The sequence below is a fragment of the Erinaceus europaeus genome, chromosome 4 (genome assembly GCF_950295315.1).
Source record: "Erinaceus europaeus chromosome 4, mEriEur2.1, whole genome shotgun sequence".
Taxonomy (NCBI): Eukaryota; Metazoa; Chordata; class Mammalia; order Eulipotyphla; family Erinaceidae; genus Erinaceus; species Erinaceus europaeus.
In genome coordinates this window covers 34353845-34381607 of record NC_080165.1, presented here as the reverse complement: position 1 = coordinate 34381607, position 27763 = coordinate 34353845, and the positions used below count along the sequence as shown (strand labels likewise).

At 37.4% G+C, this 27763-nt stretch overlaps 1 protein-coding gene across 5 annotated transcripts; it reads right to left on the bottom strand.

The window, feature by feature from the left end:
* Window positions 1-303: 303 nt before the first annotated feature.
* Window positions 304-26847, bottom strand: SLC35B3 (solute carrier family 35 member B3). Of its 5 annotated transcripts, none has more exons than XM_060189191.1 (12): window positions 26713-26847; window positions 22896-23185; window positions 20465-20586; window positions 15868-16022; window positions 14208-14315; window positions 11546-11617; window positions 10691-10755; window positions 8368-8460; window positions 7855-7966; window positions 5013-5078; window positions 2288-2357; window positions 304-906 (listed from the first exon to the last, which is right to left on the bottom strand). In XM_060189191.1, exons 2-12 carry the CDS (start codon window positions 23094-23096, stop codon window positions 756-758), a joined length of 1215 nt encoding a protein of 404 aa, XP_060045174.1. In that variant the 5' UTR covers window positions 23097-23185; window positions 26713-26847; the 3' UTR covers window positions 304-755. The 5 variants fall into 5 exon arrangements, with proteins under 5 accessions (XP_060045174.1, XP_060045170.1, XP_060045171.1 ...); XM_060189187.1 differs by lacking the exons at window positions 5013-5078; window positions 26713-26847 and adding exons at window positions 3849-3933; window positions 26460-26562; XM_060189188.1 differs by lacking the exons at window positions 11546-11617; window positions 26713-26847 and adding an exon at window positions 26460-26552.
* Between the last annotated feature and the right edge of the window lie 916 nt (window positions 26848-27763).

The following is a 27763-nucleotide window of genomic DNA, read 5'->3' as shown; positions in this document are numbered from 1 at the left end:
ATGGACCTACCAGTCAATGCCCATGTTCAGCGGGGAAGCAATTACAGAAGCCAGACCTTCCACCTTCTATAACCCACAATGACCCTGAGTCCATGCTCCCAGAGGGATAGAGAATGGGAAAGCTATCTGGGGAGGGGGTGGGATATGGAGATTGCGTGGTGGGAATTGTGTGGAATTGTACCCCTCCTACCCTATGGTTTTGTTAATTAATCCTTTCTTAAATAAAAAAATTAAAAAAAAACAAAGTGTATGCAGTAGAGATTTGTTCTAATCTTTTCATAACAAAATTCTATTAACGCATCCTTTAAAAAAGTCAGAATAATTTTATTTATAATGAAATTATTGTCTCTAGACTTTAAATAATTATTTTACTCTTATAACAGAGAATCAATTTAAATAACATCAACAAAATGGAATGAAAATAAAACAGTCTGCTGGAGTATATATCAATTTCCTTGATATATCATAATGCTATGCAACTAGTCTTGCAACATGGTCCATTTCTAGAAAAATTTTCAGCAAACAGCTAAAAATCACAGTCCTCCATATTAAACATATTATTCCTAGGTGTGCAGATGGGGTTCTCTTGATTGAAAAGCTTAACCTTTTCTTTGAAGAAAAGGAAGATTTCCTACACAATTTATCCAAAATGGACAGCACACCTTCAGATCCTTTGGTTTTCATAATAGTCCTTTTGGAAAGTTAGTTGATGACTGCTCCTTAGGAGTTTCATTGTTACTCAGATGGAAATGTACTTATACATTCTGTGCCAATGTCCTTGACTTTCTCACTTCCATTGTTTTGTTTATCAGGTTGTAGAATGATGGCAGTCTTATTTTATCCATATTTTTGCTGTAAACATTGAGAAATATACCGAAGACAACTAACAAACCAGACCACACATACCTAAGAGAAAGAATAAGGAAAGATCAGTATTAAAGTGGTGATTTATTGGTAACCACAGAGTGTGGGTAAGTGCTAGTAATTCTGTAAAAAATATAAAGCTACTAATATTGGAGGTCTACAAGCATAGAGTTATAATAAAGACACTCTGTTTTTTAGTTCCGATTAATCTTAAATATGTTTATATATGTACATACATAAAGAGAAACATTTTACTTAATGTCAAATGTATTCAGTGGCACAGAATTTTAGTGGTTGATGTGATGTGAAACTATACACCTCAAGTCATATAACTCTACAGAATATAAACCAGTACCAATTCACTAATAAAACATTTAAAAATATATTTTATTTACATTTTAAAGATAGAACATATTCAAAATTCGATGCCAACTAAATGTTTTAAGAGTATAATTGAAAAATGGAGGCATATAAACTTTCCTGTAACTATCCTGGGAAAGCAATTCATCAGTACAATTAGTTATCCCAGTTGAGTAGATGATAAAGACATAAAAAGTGGCACATGCATAAGAAAGTAGGGGAAGTGGCATAGATTACTATGATATTTACCTTGTACATGCAAAAAGAACTAATTTATAGAAAAAGTGAGTGACACTTTTATAGGAATTTTTGGTGGCTACCTTTAAGCTTATACATTAATAACTTCTAGGTTTTAACCTTCTTAATAATTAACTTAATGGTTTTAAATATGTACTAGACAGTAAAGATAAAAATAAGCGCATTCACAAACAGAAAACTAAAGTTTTTGTCATTAGGGGACAGCTTATAGAATACTTCTCTATGTCAAATCTTTTGCAAGGAGAGCCAGACATGTTTGCATTTTATCTCAACATATCACTCACATTATTTTAAACAGGAATCAGGGTTATATTGGCAATGGTTAGGCAACCGAAGTGTACAAGATGGTTTCTTCAAGTTAATTCTATACATTTCTGGAGGAGAAGGCATTGACAAGTTAGGATTCACAGTGAAGTGACCCTTCCTACCCTCCCTCTCTCTTGCTTGCGCTAGTGGGGGCTCGCACATGTGCTGCTCCAGCACTCTCAGGCTTTCTTTTCCATTCAGATAGAATGGAGGACAACTGCAGAGGGGAGAAGTGTAGAGGGGCTAGTGCCAGAGCTTCCTCCAACATTATGTAGTGCCAGGGCCTGAACTTGTGTCTTGTGTATGGTAAGGGACATACTCTATCTGGTGGATTATCTCTCCACACTCATTTTTCATTCTTACAGAAAGGGAAAAACCATTACTTTATAATACTGAAATAATACTGCAAAAAAAAAAAAGTAAGAAAGTTCAAAGTACTGTTATATAAGGATGTGAAAATAGAAGCTATAGTGAGAAACCTGAATTAAAGGATACTTACTGAAATGTGAATGGTTTTGAAAAGACTATAAATGAAAGGACAATGGTCATTGCTTTCCTTCCTGTTGTCACTGTAGGGAGAGAAAGATTGGTTTAGTTTAGATTATACTTACTACCTTGATATATTTTTTAAATCATTGATACAACAAATATCCCCCATCTATAAATGCAAGGAGCTTAACGTAAAGCAGAAAATAAACAAGCCTATCACTTTAGCATGGAGTGCACAGTTTAATGGGGGCCGATATTATCTTAGACAGTTAAGACGTAAAGGATCACTACTGTACGTAGTTGATGGCACCATAGCATTATGGCAACGTGTATGTAATCACTAAGACTGATTACTGAGTTTGACAGGCATATCCCTTTAGCTTTGGAAACCTAGTCCTCTAAAGCAGTCATCTGAAGGACATAATAAATATTGTCACTAATATCAGTGACAATCTCTGATGACAACTCAGTAGTCTTTACAATTCTGCTAACAAGCATGTATTTTACTTGCCTATATGTGAAGTTTTTTTAAGTCTGAAACCCTCTTCCTGGTCCTACCAGGAAAAGTAGAAATGTGTCTCTATTAGTACCTTCCATCATTTGCACAGTCCACTTTTATCTTCCCAGTACACTGTATAGTTAATAGTTTCTTGCTTTACTTCTTCTTCTAGCGTTTGCCCTTCTTCCGTAGCCAGTCAACAGCGTCAGGTTGAGCCTGATGTAAAGTTTCGAGACCTCCTTTGAATCTGGAGAGGTGGCAGTCGTTGACTATATGGGTCATAGTCTGTCTGTAGCCGCAGGGGCAGTTCGGGTCGTCTCCGGCTCCCCAGCAATGGAACATAGCGGCGCACCGGCCATGGCCTGTTCCATAGCGATTGAGGAGGGCCCAATCATAACGTGCTAGGTCAAAGCCGGGTTGACGCTTGCAGGGGTCTGCGATGAGGTGTTTGTTCTTTACCTCAGCTGACTGCCAACTCTGTTTCCAAGAGTCTGGAACAGAGAAGTTCAGTGTAGGCGTAGGAGACAGATTGGATGACGAGACGTCAAGCGTTGAACAGGGTGGACGAAGATAACGTGTTTGGCGAAGGACAGCCCCTCAACATTAAGTTGGAGGACTCGAAGAGCAGGACCAACAGCTTGAAAGCTGTCAGGAGCTGCTTGTTGCTGGCTTTGAAAGTGACTGGGATCCATGTGGATTCAGTTGGCTAGGAAGGATCGTTAGTTTCCCCAATGAATGGGTACTCACGGGATGCCCCACGGGAAGGTCGATCCAATGCATCCAATGCTTTACTTATTCTTCTATACACATGCTCTATAGTTCCAGACATTTAATATTTAAGAAACTCTTCTGGAATCAATCACATTATGGCTGGATTACCCAAGTCTATTTTTTTCTTCTACTTAAGTAAAAGGAAATCTTTTTTTTTTTTTTGCTGGGGATAGTTTCCAAGTTCTCCTACAGTTAGGCATGGTCACTTTACCAGGTTTTGGCTGATGAAACTTGAGAAGTATTGTCTGCAAGAAGTTACCATAAAGAGAAAAGCATGTCTTTCTCTTTTCTGTTTCAATACCTGGAATAAGGGTGGAAAGGCCAGAGCAGGAAACTCCTGAGGAACGTGAAACCATCAGCCAGAGAGGAGGCGTACAGCACAGGGACTAGGAGCACAGGCCCAGAGTCAGACTGCCTTGAGTGGAATCCTGATTGCCTTACTAGCTCATTGACTACTGGGAACGGTAACTTACCCAGTTTGTGCCTCAGTTTACTCATGTGTAAACGACACTAATAGTGACTATAACATGGGATTATTGAGAGATTAAAATGAACACTATATCTAAAATATTTAGGATGGCATCTGGTGCACAGTAATAGTCATGTACATGCTTGCTGTCAACCATTACAGACACCCTCTGTAATTTCTTTATGTGAGAAATAAACCTGCAGGCTTCTTTAAGATAAAGGCTGCATCTTCATACAACTACAGGGCTCAATCAATAGAAACCAATTTATAGCCAGCCCTTACTGAAGTTATTATCTGGCAGGAAAAATTGAACCCCTGCATAAGTTGCAATCTTTCTTTCAAACAATTTTTTAAGGGTTGTCTATTTAATGAGAAAGAGGGGAGGAGGAGGGAGAGAGGAAAAACAAAAGAGGAAGAGAAGGAGGATTGGGGGGGTAGGGAGGAGAAGAAAAAGGAGGAGACTGGAGAGAACCAGAATATGATTCTGGCATGTTGCTTGCCTGGGATTGAATTTAGGATCTCAGCTATGCAAGCCCTGCTCTCCACCCAAAGAGCTATTTCCCTGAGTCAATCCTTGATAAACATGAGAGTCCTTGAAAAGCTATAGACTTGGTCTGATCTATAATTGATTTCCCTCTATTTATCATCAAGGATGAAAGATTTACAAAGGAGAATCACGTATGAGCGAATAAAATTAGGAGGCAAATAAACTTTTATAAGCAGGGGTATTCATTCACTGATTCATTCATTGATTCACTGATCCATTCTATGTATTAAAATAAGAAATTCCCTAAAACCATAAAAATGAACATCAGGAAAATGATGAGTGTATGTGACTATTACGAATACAAAACCTATAGGTATCTGATGGAGTGATTAAATCCAATCCAGTCACTTCTCGTAAGAAGAAATTAAATAGGGGAATGGAGAAATGAACTCTCTAGATCACAGTCCATAGGACAGAGCCGGCAGAGGTTCTCAAACCAGCATTCTTACTATATGTTACACTGCCTCCACTTCTGACCTCCAGGGTTCTCTCCATATGGGGGGGTTCAAGAGCAGCTTCGCATGGAAAGGAAAGAGTCACTGGTTCCCTCTTTCCTCCAAAGATGGATAAATACAACCCCACTCCTCAAACATGCCAAACAAACCCCAGTATAGACCAAATCCATCATAATTATCAGTGAGCCAGAACCTAGTGCGGCTGACATCCTTGAAGACAAGCAAATGGGAGGTCTAGGTAGGCCCGGGAATCTCTTTTCTGCCAACATCCATTTGGGTATTTATAACATCTGCAGTCATACAAAATTATCAGTTTAAAAACTAGCACTTACTGATACTATAAAAAAGCAAAGCCAGACCAAATGAATTTGTGGGCCCATATATGGCCTGAAGTTTTATGTTCCCCAGCCCTGGTCTATAGATTTTTTTGAAATATACTCGTTAGATTTCCAGTTCAGCAACATGGGAACTTCAGTCATAAATAAAAGCCAATTTAAGGGGGTCAGAAAGTAGCGTAGCGGGTTAAGCACATGTGGCACAAAGCACAAGGACCAGCATAAGGATCCTGGTTCAAGCGCCCGGCTCCCCACCTACAGGGGAGTCACTTCATAGGCAGTAAAGCAGGTCTGCAGGTGTCTGTCTTTCTCTTCCCCTCTGTATTCCCTTCCTCTCTCCATTTCTCTCTGCCCTATCCAACAACGAATGACAACAATAACAATCATAACCACAACAAGGCTACAACAAGGGCAATAAAAAAAGGGGGGGGAATGGCCTCCAGGAATAGTGGATTCATGGTGCAGGCACTCAGCCCCAGCAATATCCCTGGAAGAAAAAAAAAAAAAGAAAAAAAGAAAAAAAGCCAATTTAAGGCAATAGTGTTCTCTGAAAGTATTCATCCCAACATACGTGGTAAGAACAAGTTCTTTTAATGCATTCAAGCCACTACTTATATTAATGTAAACATCTTATTTAAAAATCAAAATTTTAAGTAAATTAATAAGATCAATCATTACTTTCACCAGCTTTTAAAAGAAATATTGTAGGCTAAGAGATAAAGGAAATAAGGAAATACAGTATGTCTTTTTTTTTTTTTTTGGCCTCCAGGGTTATTGCTGGGGCTCGGTGCCTGCACCACGAATCCACTGCTCCTGGAGGCTTATTTTTTATTTTTATTTTTGTTTTGTTTTTCCTTTTGTTGTTGGCTAGGACAGAGAGAAATAGAGGAGGGGAGACAGAGGGGGAGAGAAAGATAGACACCTGCAGACCTGCTTCACCGCCTGTGAAGTGACTCCCCTGCAGGTGGAGAGCCGGGGGCTCAAACCGGGATCCTTACGCTGGTTCTTGCGCTTCATGCCATGTGTGCTTAACCCGCTGTGCTACCGCCTGACCCCCCAGCATGTCTTTTAAGTGAAGATTATATGCTGTCCCTACTTCTGGAAAAAAACTTAAGTGAAGGTTTAAATTTTTACTTCATAGTCTAATCCAGGAGTGGGAAAACTCTGCCAAGGGCAATTTGGATATTTGTAACATCATTCACAGGCCATACAAAATTATCAATTTAAAAATTAGCATTTGGCCGAGATACCATCAACAAACCAGAAAGTGACAGGTGTTAGAGAGGTTGTGGAGAAAGAGGAACTCTGCTACATTGCTGGTGGGAATGTAAACTGGTGCAGCCCCTTTGGAAGACTGTATGGAGAGTTCTTATACAAATAAAACTGGAATTGCCTTATAACCTAGCAATACCACTCTTAGGCATTTATCCAAACAATAATTCGAGGAGACACAGGCATCCCTATGTTCATAGCTGCATTATGCATACCAGCCAAAGAGTGAAAGCAACCTAAAAGCCCATCAACAGATGACTGGCTAGAGAAGTTATGGGATATATGGATATATAGTCCACAGAATACTACTCTGTAATAAAAAAGATGATATTGTGTTCTTTGGGATAAAATGGATGGAGCTGGAGGTAATTATGCTTAGCAAAATAAAATAAAGGATAACTACCAGATGGTTTTACTCAGAGATTAGATATACCTAAGCTTGGGGAAAAAAAAAGAAAGAAAAGAAAGAGAGAAAAAAAACAGAAGCAAGGAAACTGTTTCTAAGACTTGTGAGAACTATGGTGGTTATAATTGGGCAGTGGGAGGGTAGGTATACAGAACTCTGGTGGTGGGTGTGGTGTGGAACTATACATTGTAATCTTGTACTTTTATAACACACTAGTAATAACAAAAAATCAGCACTTTGCGGGCTGGGTGGAGGTGTATTCCATATAGCGCATGTTACCATGTGTAAAGACATGGGCTCAAGCCACCACTCCCCATGTGCACGGGGGAAGCTTCAAAAGCAGTAAGCACTGTTGCAGGTGTCTCTCTGTCTCTGCCTCTCTCTTTTACCATAACCCTGACCCTGCTCAGCACTGGCTTATGGTGGTATGAGGGACTGAATCTGGGACCTTGGGGCCTCAGGCATGCAGAGTTTATTTACTACTTTCCCAGCCCGCAGGCCTCTCTCTTTCTCTCTCCCTATCTCCTCTCCTTTCAATTCTCTCTATATCTGTCAAAAAGAAAAAAGAATTGGCCACTGGGAGTGGTAGATACACTGTGCTAGAAGCAAGCCCTAGTGGTAACTCTGGTGGCAATAAGTAAACAAACAAGCAAATGAATAAATATTATCACTTAATGTTTTTATGAAAAATGCTCCTAGATTCATTGAATTCCAAGTCCATCTGTGGCGGCTCCCTTGGAAGGGGCAGACCAAGTTTTGAAGGCTGTATGGCCTGTGGTCTGGATGTTCTCCAACCATGGTCTAAGCAAATATATTCTCTTACCTGTTACAGCAAGAAGTGCTCCAAAAATTTTAATCAAAGCCAGAACAAAGGAGATGCCAAAATACCCAGTGAGGGAAAAAAGGAAAGCATAGCCGTAGGTTCGAATGGGATTCTGCAACATTTAAAAAATACCTGTTAGAAAAATGCTAAACAAACCCTGGGGTGTTACCAATGAAATAAAATTACAGATTTTAATCAACTTCTTGAGCAGTAATAACCCATTCAACAACGCAGTCAAGCAAAGACTCTTATTTAGTTCTGATTTAATGGAAAAAATAATGATGAAATTAAAAATCCCAACTTCTACATTATGAATAGCTTAAAAATTAAACTTACAGGGTATATAGAAAAGACAAAATAAATTTAAGTAGAAATCATTTCATTTCTGAAATAACTTCTGACACACACATTATATCAGAGGAGTTATCAAATTACAAGAAAATAGGATTTTTTTAATAAGAAGAATACAGAGCCATAAAAGATGTTTACTTAAATAATGTGATTAGTGTTTACCTTTGAACAAAATGTTACTGCAGGGCCTAATCCACTAGTGCATGTCAACCCCAATAAAATATACACAAAGCCAATTGAATACGAATATAAAACCTAGGGTAGATAAAAAATAAAGTGAAAAAAGTGTTATCAAGCTAAAGATGAAAAATGGTCTTTTAACATATGATTCAATTAATTTATTCACTTAAATCTGTGGAACAAAACATCTAGAAACATTGTCTTAGCATGGTCTAGCTTTCCATAAGTAATGGCTAGTAATGCTTGTAATTCTCTACCTCATTTTAATATAAAATACAACAGCATTGATTCTTTCATATATAGTTACTTAGGCTCTTTTTTTTTTTTTGCCCAGTCTAGTTACTAAATTCATACCAAATTTTTATGTTTGGGTTTATAAAACATAAACAAAGTGAAAAACTTTAGAGTCACTCAGTAACCATGAAAACCTTAAATATATAGTATGAGATATAAATATTATATAGTATGAGATATACTGTTGCATAATTTCCCAACTTCCAGTCTTCCTATCCTAGTTTATTTTACTCTTCATAAGCATAATGAGCATCAGCATCAAACTTAAATATCCTCTAAATGTTACTGTGCTAATAATAAATTATATAGATTATTCCATTTTTTTCTCATAGCCAATTTAAGAGCTAGGCAATCATCATTCTCCAGTCTGCAAATGTGAAAACTAAGACTTCGGGACAGTAAGTCATTTTTCTTAAGTAAGATTGAACTAGGATGTGGTGACTTCAGTCCAGAGCCTAGGTTTTAACTACTATTAATTTTTTGACCACCTATACTGATAATGATCTTAACTGGGGAGAGTGGTGATAAGGACCAGGGAAACTCCTGATGCACATTCAAGTTGCCATATTCCTAATGACTATTTACAGATGTCCTGACTGTTAGGAGTAATAGGAAGGACTAGTCCTGCACATATTGACTATAGGGTGCTCCATCTATCTAGACTGTGATTTGCTATCAAGTTAATACACACACACACACACACACACACACACACACACACACACACACACACACACACACAATCTTCCTATGTACACATGCAATCAAATCAGAAGATATACTGGAAGAAAGACATTATCTGTATAAAGAACAAAAGATACCTCTAACAATACTTTCCACTAAGAAATAAGCTGGAATTCTATGAGGAAAATTTTCAGATCTAAGGGACATAAAAAACACTTTTATACAGGAAAAGTTATACCCTGGATTGAAAAAATGTATACATGATTTTTTTTTTAATTTATACACCAACGCCATACCAATCACAACACTAATGGGATTTATTGTTTATCTGGGGGATAAACAACTGCAAACTTTCAAGTAGAAAATCCAACAAGAAGAGGAAAAACATGAAGTAACAGACAATTAAAAAATATATACATATATTTTGGGTGAGGGACATAGCATAATGGTTATGCAAAGACTTCCATGCCTGAAGCTCAATGGCCCCAGGCTCAATCCCTGGCACCAGCATAAAGCAGAGCTGTGCAGTGCTCTGATAATGATAATTATTATTATTATATATTTAATTTTAGATAGAGACAGAGAGAAATTAATAGAGAAATGGGAGAGGTAAAGAGGGAGAAAGAGGGGGCCAGGTAGTGGTTCACTCAGTCAAGCTCACACATTACCATGCTCAAGAACCTTAGCTTGAGTCCCCTACTTGCCTCCTGAAGGGACGATAAAGCAGGTGTGGAGGTGTCTGTCTTTCTCTTTCCCTCTCTATCTTGCCCTCCTCTTTCAACTTCTCTCTGTTTTATCAAATAAAATAGAAAGGGGCAAAAAAGAAGAAAAGTTGGTCTCTGGGATAGTGCCAGCACTGAGTCCCAGGGATAACCCTGGTGGCAATTAAAAGAAAGAAGGATAAGTGGTGGTGGAGAGAGACTTGTAGCATTGTTTCACCACTTCTGAAACTTTCCCCTTTGCAGGTAGGGACTAGGGACTTGAACTGAGGCCCTTGCACATTATAACATTTGTATTCTACGAGGTGTGCCACTGCCCAGTCCCCAGAAGATTTTTTAAAATGTAAAAAAAAAAAAGGAAAAAAACCTCTGTAAATGAATGAGAGCAAATTTATCAAATGTTACAATTAAATGAGTAGTATCTGAGTGCTATTTTTACCATTTTACTGTCTTAAATGACTGCACTAGTTTTATGAAAATAATGGTGAAAAAAACTAGTTTAAAAATACAACACGATCTTCAATACCATAAGTTTTTCATTAATATAAGTCTGTAATTATAATTTCGAGTCTGAAGTGAAGATAAAGCTCTGAAGAATTAATATTTACCATTTCTGAATTAGAAGCACTATGCAGTTTCATAGCTTTTTCTTGAACATTTCCAATGACAGCATCTGCACAGAGTGCCAGGGAAATAAGGATCACACCTTCAGGAAGGAGTAAGAAAAAAATAACCCCCTTATTTAAACATATGCGAGATAATAAGGCTGATCAGATTTAACTGGGCTAAAAATCAAAATAAGATCTTAAGTCTTATTTGTTCAGAACATTTAAATATTTTTATCCATAGCTAGTTCTAACAGGTATAAAGTAATGGTATTAAAAAAAAAAAAGCAAAACACATGTAACTAAAAGAAAAAAGGTTGGTTGATGCTGTCACCACTATTGTGTTTCATTAATATGTCGAATAGCTATGCTTAAAAAAAAAATCCTGTTTGAAAAGAATTCTGTACTAAACAAAAAGGATTTCTTAGATGGTTTACTGGGATTGGTGGCTAATCAGCTAGCTAACTGAAAAAAAAAGTCAGATTGAGAAGAGTATCATTAAAATACATATATTATTAAAATGTTTAATTTACACTACATACAAATGCATGCAGTTGCTAATATCCTATCTTTGAGTAGGATTCCTAAGAAATTATCTACCTTTTCTTTTATATAAGTCATATTCCCCACACTTATTCCATATAATTACCAAGTGCTTTTGTTAAGAGAGACACCAAATGCTTAAGAACTTCAGAATCTACTGGGGTGCAGAATCCTTTTATATTTATACAAGACTACAAGACCCACTAATATTTTCAGTTGTTTCACTCACTAACTCACTAGGGAGCTACTTGTCAAATTGCTTCAATTAACTTAGTTTTCAAAAACAGTTCAATTGGAGGCTGGGCGGTAACATACCAGGTTTAATGCTCATAGTGTGAAATTCAAGGGTCAGTGCAAGGATCCTGGTTCTAGCCCCCTGCTTTGCACCTGTGTGAGGGGGGGGTCACTTTGCAATCAGTGAAGTAGGACTGTAGGTGTCTACTTTTCACTCCCCTCTCAATTTCTCTCTTTCCTACCCAACAATAGCAACAACAATGGAAAAAATGGTCGCCAGGAGCAGTGGATTCGTGGTGTAGGCACTGAACCCCTGCAATAACCCTGGAAGCAAAAACAAAAACAAAACAAAAAAACAACAAAAAAACTCAGTTCTATCTTCATACTCACTTCTCCAGTTTAAGTAATATTTTAGCCACTGCGTAACTGGCACAGACAAATCTGGAACTCCACACACTCATATAAATGTGCATGTCTACTAGAGTGTTAGACTATTGACTACCAGTATCAAGAACACTGTTTCTAATTAGTGCTTTACAGAATGAGCAGTCTTTGCGACATGCATGAGTCTGATGGGAACGAAGCAAATCTTGCTTTCTAATGTCTATGCAGCCACAAGAGTTGATAAATAGTTGTACGTTTGAATGCACTTTGAGTCAGTTTACAAATGTCAAGTTTTCATATTCTTCATTTGAGTTTTTATTATCTAACTTTAGTAGTTATTACCTAAACCACACATTTTTATTCACCAAACTTCATTCTGAATGCTTTTACTTGTTTCAAATATAAAATCTGTCCTAGAAAGAAAAAGACACACTATTACTGACAACCCTACAAAGAATGTCTTTGCTCTAGAAAGACTATTAAAAGTCACCCCGAAACTGTACTGAACAATGGCAGCAACATGAAAATATCTGAACTGTATTCAAGAGGAGTAGTTCAAAGACTGTGACTGATTTGAAAAAGCAAATTCTGGTATACTCACTTTATACTCTTAATGTTTTATTTGTGTCTATCTGAAATAATTCTGAAGGGAGTTATGCTTTAGATAAGGAACTCACAGATAGTTGATTGGGCTAAGTGCTCATCAATTCTTCTGTGTAGTTAGGTTCTAACTCTCAAAAAAATGACAACAGCCTGGAAAGACAGTGCAGCAATGTGCACAGGACCTTCAGGTGAGATGTCCCAGGTTTGATCCCCAGAACCACCACTGGTCAGAGCAGAACTGAGCAGTACTCTGGTCAAAATAATAATAGAAGTAGTGGTGGCAGTAGTAGTTGTTGTTGTTGATGATGATGATGATGATGATACAAACAGATGGGCCCAGCATGCTTTTGGTGCACCACTCTGCTAGCTAAATTCATGAAACTCAGAATGGGCTAGCACTTAGGTTGACAGTGAGATGTACAAAACCACTGCAGGGTCAGCTCTTCTAGCATTACTATACCTTCATCATCCCACCCTCTCAATGAGATTCATGTGCTTTCAAAGTCACTATGCCATCATCTCATTCCATCCCTGACCTTTTGTGTGCAGTAAGCTAGCTAGTACTAGAACCTAGTCTACAGGGCAGGAGGAGGAAGGCCTGACAATTTACCAAGAACAGATTTTTAAGAGACTTAACAGAATTTGCAATCATGTCTCTGATTGCAAGTTCTGTGTCTCTATAATAGCTTTTTCATAATTATAAGTGTCAATTCCCTCAGTTTTCAAATATGATTTTTTCTTTTAAAGTTACTGACATGAAAACCAAGCACTCTTGAAAAATCTAAGCCATATCAGAAACATCTGCAATTGAAGGCATTCACAGAGTAAAACTCATTAAAATAATGATCATTTGCACTTCTAAGATAAAAACTGGGAGAGCAGAGCAGAACCTTATGGTTGATTTAGGGTTACTCTGAGAGACTAAAGTGTCTACATGTAAATCCATGAGCTGGTTAACAAGGTTAGTAAGGAAGGTCAGCTAACAACTACTAAGAGAATATTTTATTCTAATAGTGAACTTGATGTAAATGATTTTCTTCTTTATGCAATACTCAATTTTCTCTTACACTTTTGTACTCTTCACTTGCTCACATGCATCATGCTAGGAGATTAACAGTGTTAGGACACTGGAGGAGTAAAACTCTTTCAGTAGTTTAAGAGTCACAGTACTATATATGTAATAAGCAATTGCTCCAACATATTTTCTATTCTTATCTATTCAGCTTGTGAAAAAAATATATAAAACTGACTTAAAAGATTTTTGCCTGACATACTCTAGGAAAGATGCTTATGGTAGAAAATCTAGATTATAACTGTATTTGTATTTGATAGTGTGATTAAAGTCCAGAATAAACTTGTTAGTTAAAACAGTGAAAAGTAAATGCATAGATTTCAAAAAAATGGAAGCAAAAATAATTACTATGATGATTCTTTTACAACTCATAATGTTCATTTCAATCTATAGGAAATTAATCTGTTATGTTCTTGGTAAGTGGGGATTTAGACTAGGCAATTTATTCTTAAAAAATGAAAGTACTAAAAACAAATGTTCCAATTCCAGAATTATAAAATTTTTAAGTTACATTTTGTATGAACAGTCCAAAAGCTTTGTTAGAGAGGAGAATCATGGACATTATAAATGGTCAACTAAAATCCTATCAAAAAGTTCTCATTCTAAGCCAGTAAATAAATAAATAAATAAATAAATAAATAAATAAAACAAAACCTATAAAAAGTAGGGATACAGATTCTTTACCTGTCAGGTTGAAATTTGGTGCAATGCTGCTGTCAGCCAGGGTGAACCATATAAGGCCAAGGCTCATGCACATTGCAGCAGACACATCTGCAATATTGTAGCGTTTTCCTGTGTAAAATAAAATAAGTCAGCTTCATTTGTAAACAGTTACTTCACAGTTTTAGATCTCCAGGGATGTCTTTTTATATCCAGTATCAAAAACTTGAGTAACACTTATATCAAGACATAAGACAGTCATAGGAATTGTGAAAATTATCCATGAACACCAATGTGTCCTTACAGGTAACATGAGATCCTGCTTTATGTTATGTCACTGAGGGAATCTGACCATTTAATAGGTTTGCTAGAATTAATGCTTCTTCTGTGTAATAGAAGGTCCTAATTTTTTTGTAGTTTATATGTTTAGAAAGTGACATGAGGAATAACTCAGGCTATACTAGCTATACTACTGTTTAAGTTTGTAAATAACATACTCCTAGGTTGGTGTGGATTATTTACTTTACCCACTGAACACATTTAACTAATGAAACTACTGTCATTATTTGTAAGAACTATAACATGTGCGCTCAACCAGGTGCGCCACCACCTGGCCCCTGTAAGAACTATAAAGGAATATTACTGATGTTCTGTTGACTTTTTTTTTCCCCATTTATTCCATTTTATTAGATAGGACAGAGATAAATTGAGAGAGGAGGGGAGATAGGGAGAGAGAAAGAGATACCTGCAGACCTGCTCCACCACTCATGAAGCGTCCCTCTGCAGGTGGAGACCTGCTGATTTTCAATGCTTTTTACCGTGTGGACAATTATCCTGAAATTAGATGTGAAATCACTGACATATAAAGTTTGACAGTTCTTTTAAAAGTTTTTTTTTGGGGGGGGGGGAGGAGGAGTATCTAATTTTAAAACGATCTAGGTTGCTTAGGAAGCTCAGTAATATAGAAACTTTTGATAAAAAGATAAGCTTTCCTCATAACAGCTGCAGGAACACCACAAACTTGCCTGGCTACTGAGTAGTCACTGTTTCCCCATTCACTCCTAGTCCCACATAGCTTTGTAGGGGCTCTGGTAAATCAAGAAGCCAGCAGAATTTTATTTCATTTATTTATTTTTTAAATCGTTCTGCTCAAGTGGAGCTATAACTTATTCATTTATATAATGCAAGCAGAGTAGAACTTTCTGGGTATTGTTAAGCTATTTATTTTTTGTCTTTTTTACTTTATTTTTATTTTGAGAAGAGATATGTAGAAAGATCCAGAGAGAAATAACAGAGCATTGCTCAGCTCTGGCTTATGGTGGTGCTGGAGACGGAATCTGGGACCCTGGAGCCTCAGGCATCAAAGTCTTTTGCATAAGCACTGTCCTGTCTTCCCAGACCCTGAGCTAGGTTCTTAACATATGAATTCAGCTTTTCTGCAAGCAGAGTAGAGTACAGATAAAAAAATAAATAAATAAGATATGAGCTTTAAGTTGCTGATTTCAGACACTTAGGTATAAAAATGATTTCACAGCACCTTATTTTCATATCCATAACACTCAGAATTTCTATAATATTCAGAATATTCATTAAAATACTTTTAAGGTTAATTATTTTCCTAATGCTAGATGTGGTGACACAGCTTATTAATTTCAAGCAATATGAAAATATATTATTACTGTACCTTGAATAAAAACTCCTCCTAGCATAACAGGAATCAATTTGCAGCACTTGAAGATGACTTGGGTAGGGTAATTCAGGTAGCCCAAGGAAGTGTTTGATAACCCCATAGTACCCACAGTTAGAAAAGCTATTATCATGTAGGTTTTTCCTGGTATTCTGTAAAAGACAATTTTTAAAATCTTCATTTGGGACCCGATTCTTTTAAGATAATGTGTCTACAAGTGTAAATGTCTAGACTTAATTTTCTAACCTAATAGCCTAGAAATACTGATATATATATATATATATGTATATATATCACTATTCTCAAAGTTATAACTATGTTTAATTATATAAAACAAAGCTGGTAAAAATAAGAATTTACCCTTAGTTGTAACTGACTCCCAAACATGTGAAAAAGTTGAATATGATTGTAAGATTCTTACTAAAGAATACGTAGTAAAGGTTTTTTTTAATAGTAGTTCTGGCAACATAGAATGACTAGTTTAGAAAAAAAAAGTTTATTAAAAATATTGACTTTTCGGGTTAAGTGCACATTGGCACAAAGCGCAAGGACTAGCATAAGGATCCCGGTTCGAGCCCCCAGCTCCTCACCTGCAGGAGAGTCGCTTCACAGGCAGTGAAGCAGGTCTGCAGGTGTCTATCTTCCCCTTCTCTCTCTATTTCTCTCTGTCCTATCCAGCAACAATGATATCAATTAGAACAATAAAACAAGGGCAGCAAAAGGGAATAAATAAACATTAAAAAATATATTGACTTTTAAAATAGTAAAAGGTACCTTAATGAATTTTTAATTTCTAAATTGTTCATCTAGCATTAGGAAAAATAATATACACCTCTTCTGTTAGAAGAACCAGAGCAGAATTTCTCTGGTAAAAGTACAAGATGGTTTAACACTCATGACATAATTTTTTACTACAATATTTTGATTCACTTTTAACTGTTTTCTAGTGTTATAATGAATAGCTTTGAGATGAGAAGTCAGAGTCATCTTTGGGGCCTATCTGGATTTTGCAGAGATTTTCAGTTTGGCACCTTCAGAATTTTGAATTTTTCAGTATTGTGAGTTGGTGTACCTTTGAGAAGTTAAAAATGTAAGATGGTAATCTTGCACATAAGTATGATCAACACATGAAGTATTATTGGCAAAATTAGATTATACTACATAGTTAGATCTAGTTCACATTTGGGAATTTGTGTACATGTGTACTCAAGACAACAAATTTTCTCTATGTTTTTTATATGGCTAGATAGAAGATAAAATAACTTACTTAAAAAAAATTAAAATGTGTCATCATTACTATTTACTTTTCAACTTCGAGACATGCCTTCTTAATTACTAGTACAGCAGTCAACTTTTAAAATTCAATGAGAACAGGTATGCCTGTAGGTACATGCTACTCCATCAATGTACAGAAGCTGACTTTTATGCTGTCCACAGGTCGTACCCCCAAGGGGATTCGTCATAGAAGGGGATGGGTTGATATGAGTCACAGCAGTCAAGATTTCCTCACAGATAATTTCAAATCGCAGCTAGAAAGAAAATATTCAAGCCAGAAAACCCACAAGGGCTAACTAGAAAGTAGTATCACTTCAGGGGAGAGAAAACTGTCTGAAAAATTGGATCTAAATTTAAAAGGTTCCATCTGAAATCAAAAGCTGAGTGATTCCATGAGAACACCAGCTCACCTCGGGCCTGTTTCCTCAAAGGTACGGAGAATAAGATTTCACCTTCTTGCTGCTAGAATTTTCATTCATTGTTTTACTTAATACTGTTTACTTTTAAATTTTTTTGTCAACATCTCTTAAAACAGTAAAGTTTCAAAATAATCTTTGATGAAAAGTAACAAGCTGTATACTTAAGAGTATTAAAGTTTATAATGCGCTTCACTGTATAATAACCATGCTTGATCCTCAAATTAAAACTGAGAATCACTTTAAGTCAATTCCCTGGAATTTTGACAGAGTTAATATAAGGTTCAAGCCCTTGTTTTTTTACTCCAAATCCTATTCTTTCAAGTACATGGATATTCATATAAATATGGGAATAAAAAATGTTTAAGTCATATACAAATGATTTTATTTTTATGTGTGTTACTGACACTTGGTTTAAAGGCTAAAATAAATATGCCTTGAGTCAACTCCTCAGCTCAATACAACAGTTAAAATGTAACAGTTGGAAGATGCATCATCTTCATATCATTTTTTATTTAAGAAATACAGCATTAGATTTTTTTACTTTATAAGCAATCAAGGCCTAGTAGTTTATTGTAGGCAATGAATCAGCAGGTTTAGTCTTGATAAACACATTTAATTACTTTCTGTTTTATCACCTATGGCTAGGCCTTGCTGAGCATCAGAGTATGAAAATAAAAAGGACATTTCACTCAAACATTTTTACTAGCATCATTCAAGGAATTTATTGCTATTACAGAGAGGTTGAGAGGTAAATCAGACCCCCTGAAGAAACTGCAATCTACAGATGTAAATCATGCAAAATTTTAGTTGCCTTACATCAAAAGTATTAAAAGAAAAAAGTAACTGTGAAAAAACTTTTTATTTACATTAAAGGATTAAACATTGATATCAATGAAGACAGAATGGTGGTATTATAGTATCTTATTACACTTAAATTGCACCAAAATATACATGAAATATTCACAGATTAGGGTCTGATATGACAGAAAGGTAGTTCCCAAAGGTTTGAATGAAACCTGGCAGTGTGGGAAAAGAAAGTACACTGGATTCTATTAGGACACTAGTAATGACTTTCAATCTCTTAACAAAAATAAAGTTCTGTAAAGCGGTGGAGAACAGGGAGTCGAGCAGTAGCACAGCGGGTTAAGCACACATGGCGCAAAGCGCAAGGACTGGCATAAGGATCCCAGTTCGAGCCCCTGGCTCCCCACCTGCAGGGGAGTTGCTTCACAAGCAGTGAAGCAGGTCTGCAGGTGTCTTTCTCTGCCCCTCTCTGTCTTCTCCTCCTCTCTCCATTTCTCTCTATCCTATCCAACAACGACGAGATCAACAACAATAATAACTACAACAATAAAAACAACAAGGGCAACAAAAAGGAAATAAATAAATATTTTTAAAAAAGAAGTGGAGAACAACATATCGATGCGTAAATAGACTTTGTCAAATTCTTTCATTTGAGTCATGATTATACCTAGGTAGGATGTCAGGGAGGAGTCATACATACTTTCCTATAGAAAAATCATTCCTGAAAAAAAAAATTAAGGTGACTATATGTACTGGAAATTAAAAAACTTTGTTTTGCTAGACATTTTTTTAAAAATAAGCAAATAAATATGAATATATGCTTAATCTGTTCAGTACATTGATGTACTTATTCCATTTTGTTTCATACTGATTTTTAGCACTATCAAGTTAGCCAAAGGGAAAAGTCTTGTGTTATAAATGAGAAGTATCTAAGAAATGATGGCTGCCAAGACTCTCCTGTCTCATAAAATCTATTTACAGAACCCTACATAATCTAGATCTGTCAGCTTCATTAATTTTCTATTAGATATACATGCATGTTTAAAAAAAAAGAGAATGTTAGTTTCAAATTTCTAATCACTTCCTGTTACAAAAAACTTGGTTTTTATGGTATTTTGTTCCACATGCCACAAAAATATTTCAAAGTATTTCCAAGCTCTTTAGTCTTTTGATTTTGATGGGAAAGAATGCTCTGAAATTTCTCTAATGTCTAAAAATGTAGTCTCAGCTACTGGTCATTATAGACGTATTAAAAATATATATATATTTAAGTATATATTCCTTTTTGTTGCCCTTGTTTCATTGTTGTAGTTATTATTGATGTCGTTGTTGGATAGGACAGAGATAAATGAAGAGAGGAAGAGAAGACATGGGGGGGAGATAGATAGACACCTGCAAACCTTCTTCACCGCCTCTGAAGCGACTACCCTGCAGGTGGGGAGCCGGGGGCTCAAACCGGGATCCTTATGCTGGTCCTTGAGCTTTGCGACACGTGCGCCTAACCGGCTGTGATAACGCCCGACTCCCATATTATAAATATATTAAGTGAGATATATTCTCCAAGATGAGACAATACTCTATATATATAATAAAAGAGGTATAAACAGATATTGGCTTTTTTTTCACTACTGTGATGATAAGACCAATAAAATCTTATAGTATTACATCTACTTCAATAATTTTATAAAGACACATTTATGTACATGTGAATACTTTCTCTTTTTATCAGAAGATACATCTTACAATTAAGATAAACCTAAACTACATTTAAAAAAATTGATAAACATTATACTTGATGAGACCATTTTATTCAGTGTACAATGAAAATATTATATTTAATATTTTAATAAGATGATTATATTGATAATAGTTACTGGGTATTCGATATTGTTTATTAATGGGGAATGTACAATTCATGTATAATCTATCAGTACTTCAGATGCCTCTAAGATGAAACAAAAAAGTTTAACAACTATTGGGTTGTCAGTAAAGCCATGATGCATTTTTCTGTTTTGCTAAGCAAAAACTGTCATGACTTTTCTGACAACCCAATACTACTAGCTGAACTATTAAAAAAACAAGATCATACCACCTACCTTCTTCTTTTGTCCTGAATAAACTGAAGTTCTATTAGGCCAAATATGGAATAAAATGCAAACTGCACTAAAGTAAGGTACCAACCATAGGGCTTAAAACCCTCCAATGAAAATATTAATTCCTGTCAAAAGATACATAAATAATGTTAAGTTCAAGGGGCAGAACAAGTACCTCACAATAAAATCTTATAAGCACAATGTTTTAAGAAATCAAGACTCATCTCCAACAACGAACAATAACAAAACATTAAAACTAGGAGACTTCTCAGTGATGAAATTAAGTGACCTTTCCACAGAAATGACACTAGATGTCCAGACAGAAAAAAAATTAACAGAAAAACAAAAAAGAGGTAACTAGGAAAGATAACTAGGAGAGATAACTTTTCCTTTGGAAAAGAACTGAATGAAAAGAACTGACCCAAATGAAAGAAAGGTGTTTGATTAAACCACTTATGTACTTATATGTACCACTTATGTACTTATATGTACCACTTATATAGATAGCACTTACACTTATGTACCACTTACATAAGAAGTGTATTTCATTATAAGTAAAAAGCCAGACCTGTATTTTTATAGTAATAGTTCAGAGAGATAATTAATATTGTATTTCAGAAATCTTTAAACATTTTAGAAGATTAATTTTTTAATTTTTATTTATTATTGGATAGAGATAGAGAGAAATTGAGAGGAGTGGGGGAGATAGAGAGAGAGGAAGATAGACACTTGCATCCCTGCTTCACCACTTGTGAAGCTTTCCCCCTATAGACGGGGACCAGGGGCTTGAACCTGGGACCTTGTGCACTGTAATGTGTGTGCTTAACCAGGTGTGCCACTGCCTGGCCCTGAAGATTTATTTAGTTTTACGATAAAGGCCACAGAACAAAACTCAGTTATGATTGTGGGGATTGAACTTTGGTACTCCAGGGCTACAGACATGCAAGTCTTATGCTGTGAGATGTTTCTCTGGACTAATTTTGACAATCTTGTACAACAGATTATGTGGTTTAACTGAGTAAATTAAACTTTATATGTACTTTATTATTTTTTATAATATCCATCCTGTCTCTGCCTTTGTCTTTTGAAATTTGCTACTGGTCAAATGCACACAATTATTCCAGAATGCAATTCGAATATGAAAAACTGTGGCAATGTTATAAATGTTTTGCATAGGCAAAAGTCAAAGAAAAAAAAGGTTTGGCGAAGCTAGTTTTAGAAGAAACTAAAAGTATGAGCATATAACACATACTTTAAAGAAAAAGAATCATTTCAGTATTACAAGTTGATGTAGTACCCTGGGAGGAAAATGCAAAATATCCTGATCATTGAGTTAAGAATCAGAGTGAATCAGAATATGGCTTTTGTTAGCATTCAATCACAATGAAGGGTTCATTTCCAAATTTTAAATCTATGCTTCGAAAACCTAGTAGTGGCTGAAATCATCATAACTTTGTTAAAATAACTTTAAATTTTATGTTCATAATTTTAACTTTTTTATTATTATTTTTATCTATTAGAATAAAAATAGCCAGAAATGGAGAGGGAAGGGGAAGATAGAAAGGGGGAGAGACAGAGAAACCTGCAGCACTGCTTCACCACTTGGCAAAGCTTGCCCACTGCAGGTGGGGACTGGGGATCTCCAACCTGGGTCCTTGCACATTGTAACTTGTGTGCTCAACCAGGTGCACTGCCACTGGACCACCTAATTTTAATTTTTAAGAGTATCTTAAAAGGGGGAATCGGGCGGTAGCACAGCGGTTAAGCACAGGTGGTGCTAAAGCTCAAGGACAGGCATAAGGATCACAGTTCGAGCCCCTTGGCTCCCCACCTGCAGGGGAGTCGCTTCACAGGCGGTGAAGTAGGTCTGCAGGTGTCTTTCTCTCCCCCTCTGTCTTCCCCCCTTTCCACTTCTCTTTGTCCTAGCCAACAATGATGACATCAATAACAACAATAATAACTACAACAATAAAACAACAAGGGCAACAAAAGGGAATAAAGGAAAAAAAAACTTTAAAAATAAACAAACAAACAAAAAAGAGTATCTCTGTTCACTTTTTCTGCACTTGTCACATTTAACCCTAAAATGAACCTTGTTTTCAGTAAATTTACTTTTTTTCTTCCTGTTGTTGCCAGTACCTCACCCCTCCAGGCTGACATTTTCAAATCCAGAGAGACAGAAACAAATGGCGAGATAACACAGCACCAAATTGCCCCTCAGTGCTGTTGTAAAACAGAGACCCTCCCAGACGAAGTATCTAGCTGGCTTTAATAAATACTTCAAGGAAGCCCTTATGTTTCCATACTAGAAAAACTCATATTTATAAATAAACTGGCATCTTATATGGCGAACACATCTTGGACCAAACTATTAGTGCTCATGTTGACCTCAAGTATTTTAAAGTAGATCATAAATAAGAAAACTTTTCTTTACCTGTATGTAGCCATAAATTAGGTAAAATACAAAAACTCCAGCAACACATATGAAAAACTGAGTAAGTTTGTTAAATCTGCTGAGATTAATCCCAAGTACTATAATGTCATCTATTGACTTTATGTGTGGTGACATTGCTTGTGTTTTGGATGGGACAGTAATAGAAATGTATTTCCTGGAGTTGTTGAACTTGAGATCCATCTCTCTTATTTTGCCACATTCAGTGCTTCCAAAGTTATCTTTGTTGGTTTTCAGTCCTTTCTTCAGTCTTATGGTTGGTAAGCCAAATCCTAGAGAAGGAAATAAACAATTCAGGCATACCATCTAGATTACAGTACTAGGTTTGAAATAATATAGCAAATCACATTTTAAAAATAATACAATACAGTCATGGAGCTCCAACACAAGAAGCCCCACAGCCCTGTGGAGCTCTCTACCATTCTGAATCTCTCAATATACTAAAAAAATAATGTAGAACCAGTCTGCAGATGGTGAATTTTATGTGCATCAGCATGTAGTATCAAAAACAAACAAACAAACAAACAAGGGCACAGTTTAAGTTTCATTCTCTGGATATAAATATATTAATTTCCTGACTCAGTGTTCTAATCAACCAAAACCTGTCTCTATGCTTCAAACACCAATATCTCGCAAAGTTAAACACTGTTCTTATTTCCACAGCTACAAATTAAATGTAATTTAGTCCTGAATTCATTAGAGAAGTAAATATGTCTCTATATATCCTTATATATAGTAAGAATATAAGGTTCAACTATAAGATCTGCATGTAAGTCAATCTTTAATTACAGGGAAAAAATCTTAACGGACAAGTGATACTCCTTCAAATACAAAGACGATTATAAAATATAGTCACGAATGATGTTTTAAGATACAAATAAGTGTTAAGTTACTTAAAAGCCAAGATTTATTAGAGACTACAGAAAGGACAGTATGCTTTACAGTTGTATCTCTTGGTTTCAGGGAAGTCTGAAGAGCTGTGCTTCAACAGGTACAAAGTTTCAGTTACAATGATGAAGTTCATGTGTTTCAATGGGCTTTAATTTCTCCATTCTACTTATGAGTGGAATGAGTTGTTCTTCATTTCCTTCCTTACTTCACCAATCAGAATCGCTTCCAATCCCATCCATTTATACATCCAAGACACATTATACAGTTAACTGCTGAGTAGTACTACTGAGTATACACCCTGTGACTTTTCTGTATTTATAGACTTTAGTGATTTTTATTCTATTGTTAATGGCGATTTTTTTTCTTCTCCCCTAAGTCTAAGTATTCCTAGTAAGAGTCTCCCCCTCCCAATATTTTAGAATTTCATCAGGAAGATGGAAAGGCATGCAACAGAGAAGCACACTGGATATTCGGGATGGCTGATGTGGAAGCCGATGCTCATCCCCCACCCCACTTCTTTTTTATTTTATAAAAAGGAAACATTGACAAAGCCATAGGATAAGAGGGGGTACAACTCCACACAATTCCCACCACCAGATCTCTGTGTCCCATCCCCTCCCCTGATAGCTTTCCTATTCTTTATCCTTCTGGGAGTATGGGCCCAAGGTCATTGTGGGATGCAGAAGGTGGAAGGTCTGGCTTCTGTAATTGCTTCCCCGCTGAACATGGGTGTTGACTAACCTGTTCTTCCTATATACCTAGGCTCACTAGTGATACCAAGTGAAAAGTCTGGAAGTTACCCTGAAGTCTCTTCATTATCTCACATTCTGTATCTCACTGTTAATCCTATTGAATTTATAAGCAAAAACAAACTAACTCTGTTTCCCTCCCTGCCAGCAAGCAGCCCTTTTCTCTTGCCTAGATGACTAGTCTACTCTTTTTATAACTTTTTCCTTTTTGGGATTCCTCCTTTGCACCTCTTAGAACAAATACTGATCTGCAATTATTCAGGCTTTTTTGAACGTTACTTTCAAAGAATATTCGTCATAACACAGTGTAAGCTATTAAAGGAAGGACTCTATTACACTTTAGCAAACATCATTTAATCAAGATTTATTATGCCCCTTTTCAACACTTTGTAACTGCTGGCACTTCTACCAGCCCAGCTAAACCTTTCCATCACTGTCACTTTTTTTTGGATAACTGTGTCCAAATATTGCTATCTCTACTGAGATGTCTGGCAAAACATGTAAAATAAAGTCAGAAATAAATTTATTTCCTTTGTTTCCTTGAGGCACCGGCACAAGAAAGTCTGTCCTTGACAGCCCTGCATTGAGAATACAGTTTAATGAGTTAGACAGTGATGGGCAGAGAAGATACAGAGAGGTCTGCTATCCAGTAGAACTCTGTTCAAAAACACTTTCCATTTCAGACATTCAATGATAGCACTGACCAACATTCTAAGCAGCTAGATTCATGTCTTTGTCGTATAGGCAGAAAAACCAAAGGTTAAAATCAGTTTTCAAATTAAGTGACAAGACATTCTGCTTTACAATTTCTCAGTAACCTCTGGGACAAAAAGGTGATGTCTACAGCCGTACTCCATTTTTGTTACAAGCAACTAACTAGCACATACTGAAATCTATATGTAAATGGTGACAAGATTGACTTAACATAACCCACTGCAGTCAAACTCTGTAAAGTTCTTAGCAAACATTCTCCCATGAAAGATTTAAAAAGAAAAAAATCATTACTGTGTGAGCAACCTACATAAATAGTCCCATATTTTATTATGTTCAGTGTCGACAAAAGAATCTTGCTGTTATATCTAGATTATCTGAAGTCTAGATATTCTTCGTGTGTGTGTGTGTGTGTGTGTATGTGTGTAGTCACAAGCTAAAGAAAAACAAACCCTATCACCTATCAGCTATTTTTCTCGCCCAGGTTTAGAGCTGCCTGTTTCAACTTTTCCTTACTTACACGATAATACTAGCTTGTGTATCCCTACATTATGTCACAAAGTTAAAGAAATCTTTATTTTTCCGATATTCTTTTTCCAGAGAAAGTCAAAACTAAGATTGATATTGAATCTAAGCACAGGGGTTGGACGGTGAAGCACCTGGTAGAGTACACACATTACAGTGCACAAGCTCAGGGTTCAAGTCTCCACCTGCTGGGGGAGGAGGGGGCTTCCGGAGCAACGAAACAGTGCTGCATGTGTCTCTCCCTCTCAATTTCTGTCTCTACCCAATAATAAAGTAAAATATTTTCAATCAAAAAATAAATCAAGGACAAATACTAGCTGTCTAAATTACTGTTAAGGGCTGCTGCAGGCTTTTTCTCCTGAGACCCCAAACTATCGCAATTAACTTACGGATCCGTTTATCAAACTAATAAAACCCTGGGCATCAGGCCCCTTGACTCCTCAGGTAAAGGCAGGTCAGGCACCAGCTGTCCGTCCCTCCCACCTCCTGGCTGAGTCCGAAAGGTGGGGAGTGAGGGCTCGGATCCGGAACCGCACAGGCGCAGGGCCGGTGTTTCAGGAGGGATTTGGACTTCAGGGACCTTACAGTCCCTCCCGGAACCGTGCGCGGCCCGGAAATAGGGTGGCCTGGGTGGCCTCCGCTGCAGGCCTGCTCCCACGCCCCCACCTACCCGGGTGTGAGAATTCGGTGCCCCAAGGCATACAGACAACAGACAGACAGACGTAAATGCGGACCGGCGGGGCCAATTCCTCCACCCTCTTAAACGCAGAGCCCAGCTCCTCACAAGAAAGCCGCCCTCCTCCCCACCCAGTGTTCAGAGAAGAAAACAGGCGGTGTCAGCTCTCCAGAAGGAGAGCCCGGGCCCACACGGCCACTGGCGCCCGCGTGGCCCCGGAAGGGAGCCCGATCCCGCCCGCCCTCACCTCCGGCCCCGCACAGTTCGCCACGACCGTCGGCTCCCCGCCGGTCACTCGCGTATCCGCGCAGTGCACTTCCGCCTTTGCGTGTGCGCGTGCGCAGTGGCGCGGTGTGGGCGTGGCTGCGCCCGCTGGAGCGCTCTTCCCCCGCGTGGGGTGAGCGCGGTGCCAATGGGGCTGCCGGGGCTAGGGCACACGCGGTGGGCACCTTTAGGCTGGAGACTGCTTTGCCCACGGCTGGGTGCCGGCGTTACCCCCACACCATCAGCACCTTGGTACCCCCGCAACCCTGGTATTCAGCAGACTCTCCTGTATTAGGTTACCCAGCCTCTGTGCACCTGATACCCCTGCACCCAGCATTCTTCTGCACCCTAGTCTACTTTGAAATAGTAAATAACAAGAGCAGTGCTGCTCTGTTACTTGGATAATTTTGTACTTTTGTTAAGATGTTTCAGCAGCAGTTATAGATGCTTAGGTTCTATGTACACAGAATTCATAAACTGCAAGTCTGAATTCTCTACTCCCCAGGGGTTATGGATACATAAGCAGGCAAATACTCGTTGAAAGCAACTCATTACAACAGGTGTCATGGATGCCACCCACTGGTGCCAGAAGGCTGGGATGTTTCTTCCAGATTTCTGACAGTTTTCTGCTTCGGACCATTTAAAGGGTGACTATTTGGCTCAAACCCCTTAGCATGCCTTCTGAGAAAACTTGGTGTAGGTGGACCCCACGCTCAGCTGCTCTGTCAATCCTCCCCTGCATACTCAGTATCAGCAAGCTGATCTCACTGTTCCCTCCAGATGAACAAGTTGCCTTACTTCTTCCAGGCCACTGCTCAGGTGTAATGTGATCAGACAGTTCTTTCCCCAGTTTCTACCTGGAGAATTAACCCAGACACACACACTGTCCTCACCTGTTCCACTTCTTAGCAGCTTAGTTAGCTCTCTTCCCACAGATGCCTTACTTCTGTTTTTCGTCCTATTTGATTATCACCCTGCAAGTTAAGATACTTGGCTGCCATCCTGGCTTTGCTGGTTGTTTGAGCACTATCCCC

Bases quoted from the DNA above. Each gene is read 5' to 3' on its own strand.
- SLC35B3 (XM_060189186.1), bottom strand. From the start codon at position 26,490: ATGCCTTGGGGCACCGAATTCTCACACCCGG. The intron at 16,023-20,464 runs GTAGGTGGTATG...TGTCTTTTACAG, and splicing joins ATTCAGGACAAAAGAAGAAG to AATACCAGGAAAAACCTACA. The intron at 10,789-14,207 runs GTAAAGAATCTG...TCCTTCCTGAAG, and splicing joins ACCAAATTTCAACCTGACAG to GTGTGATCCTTATTTCCCTG.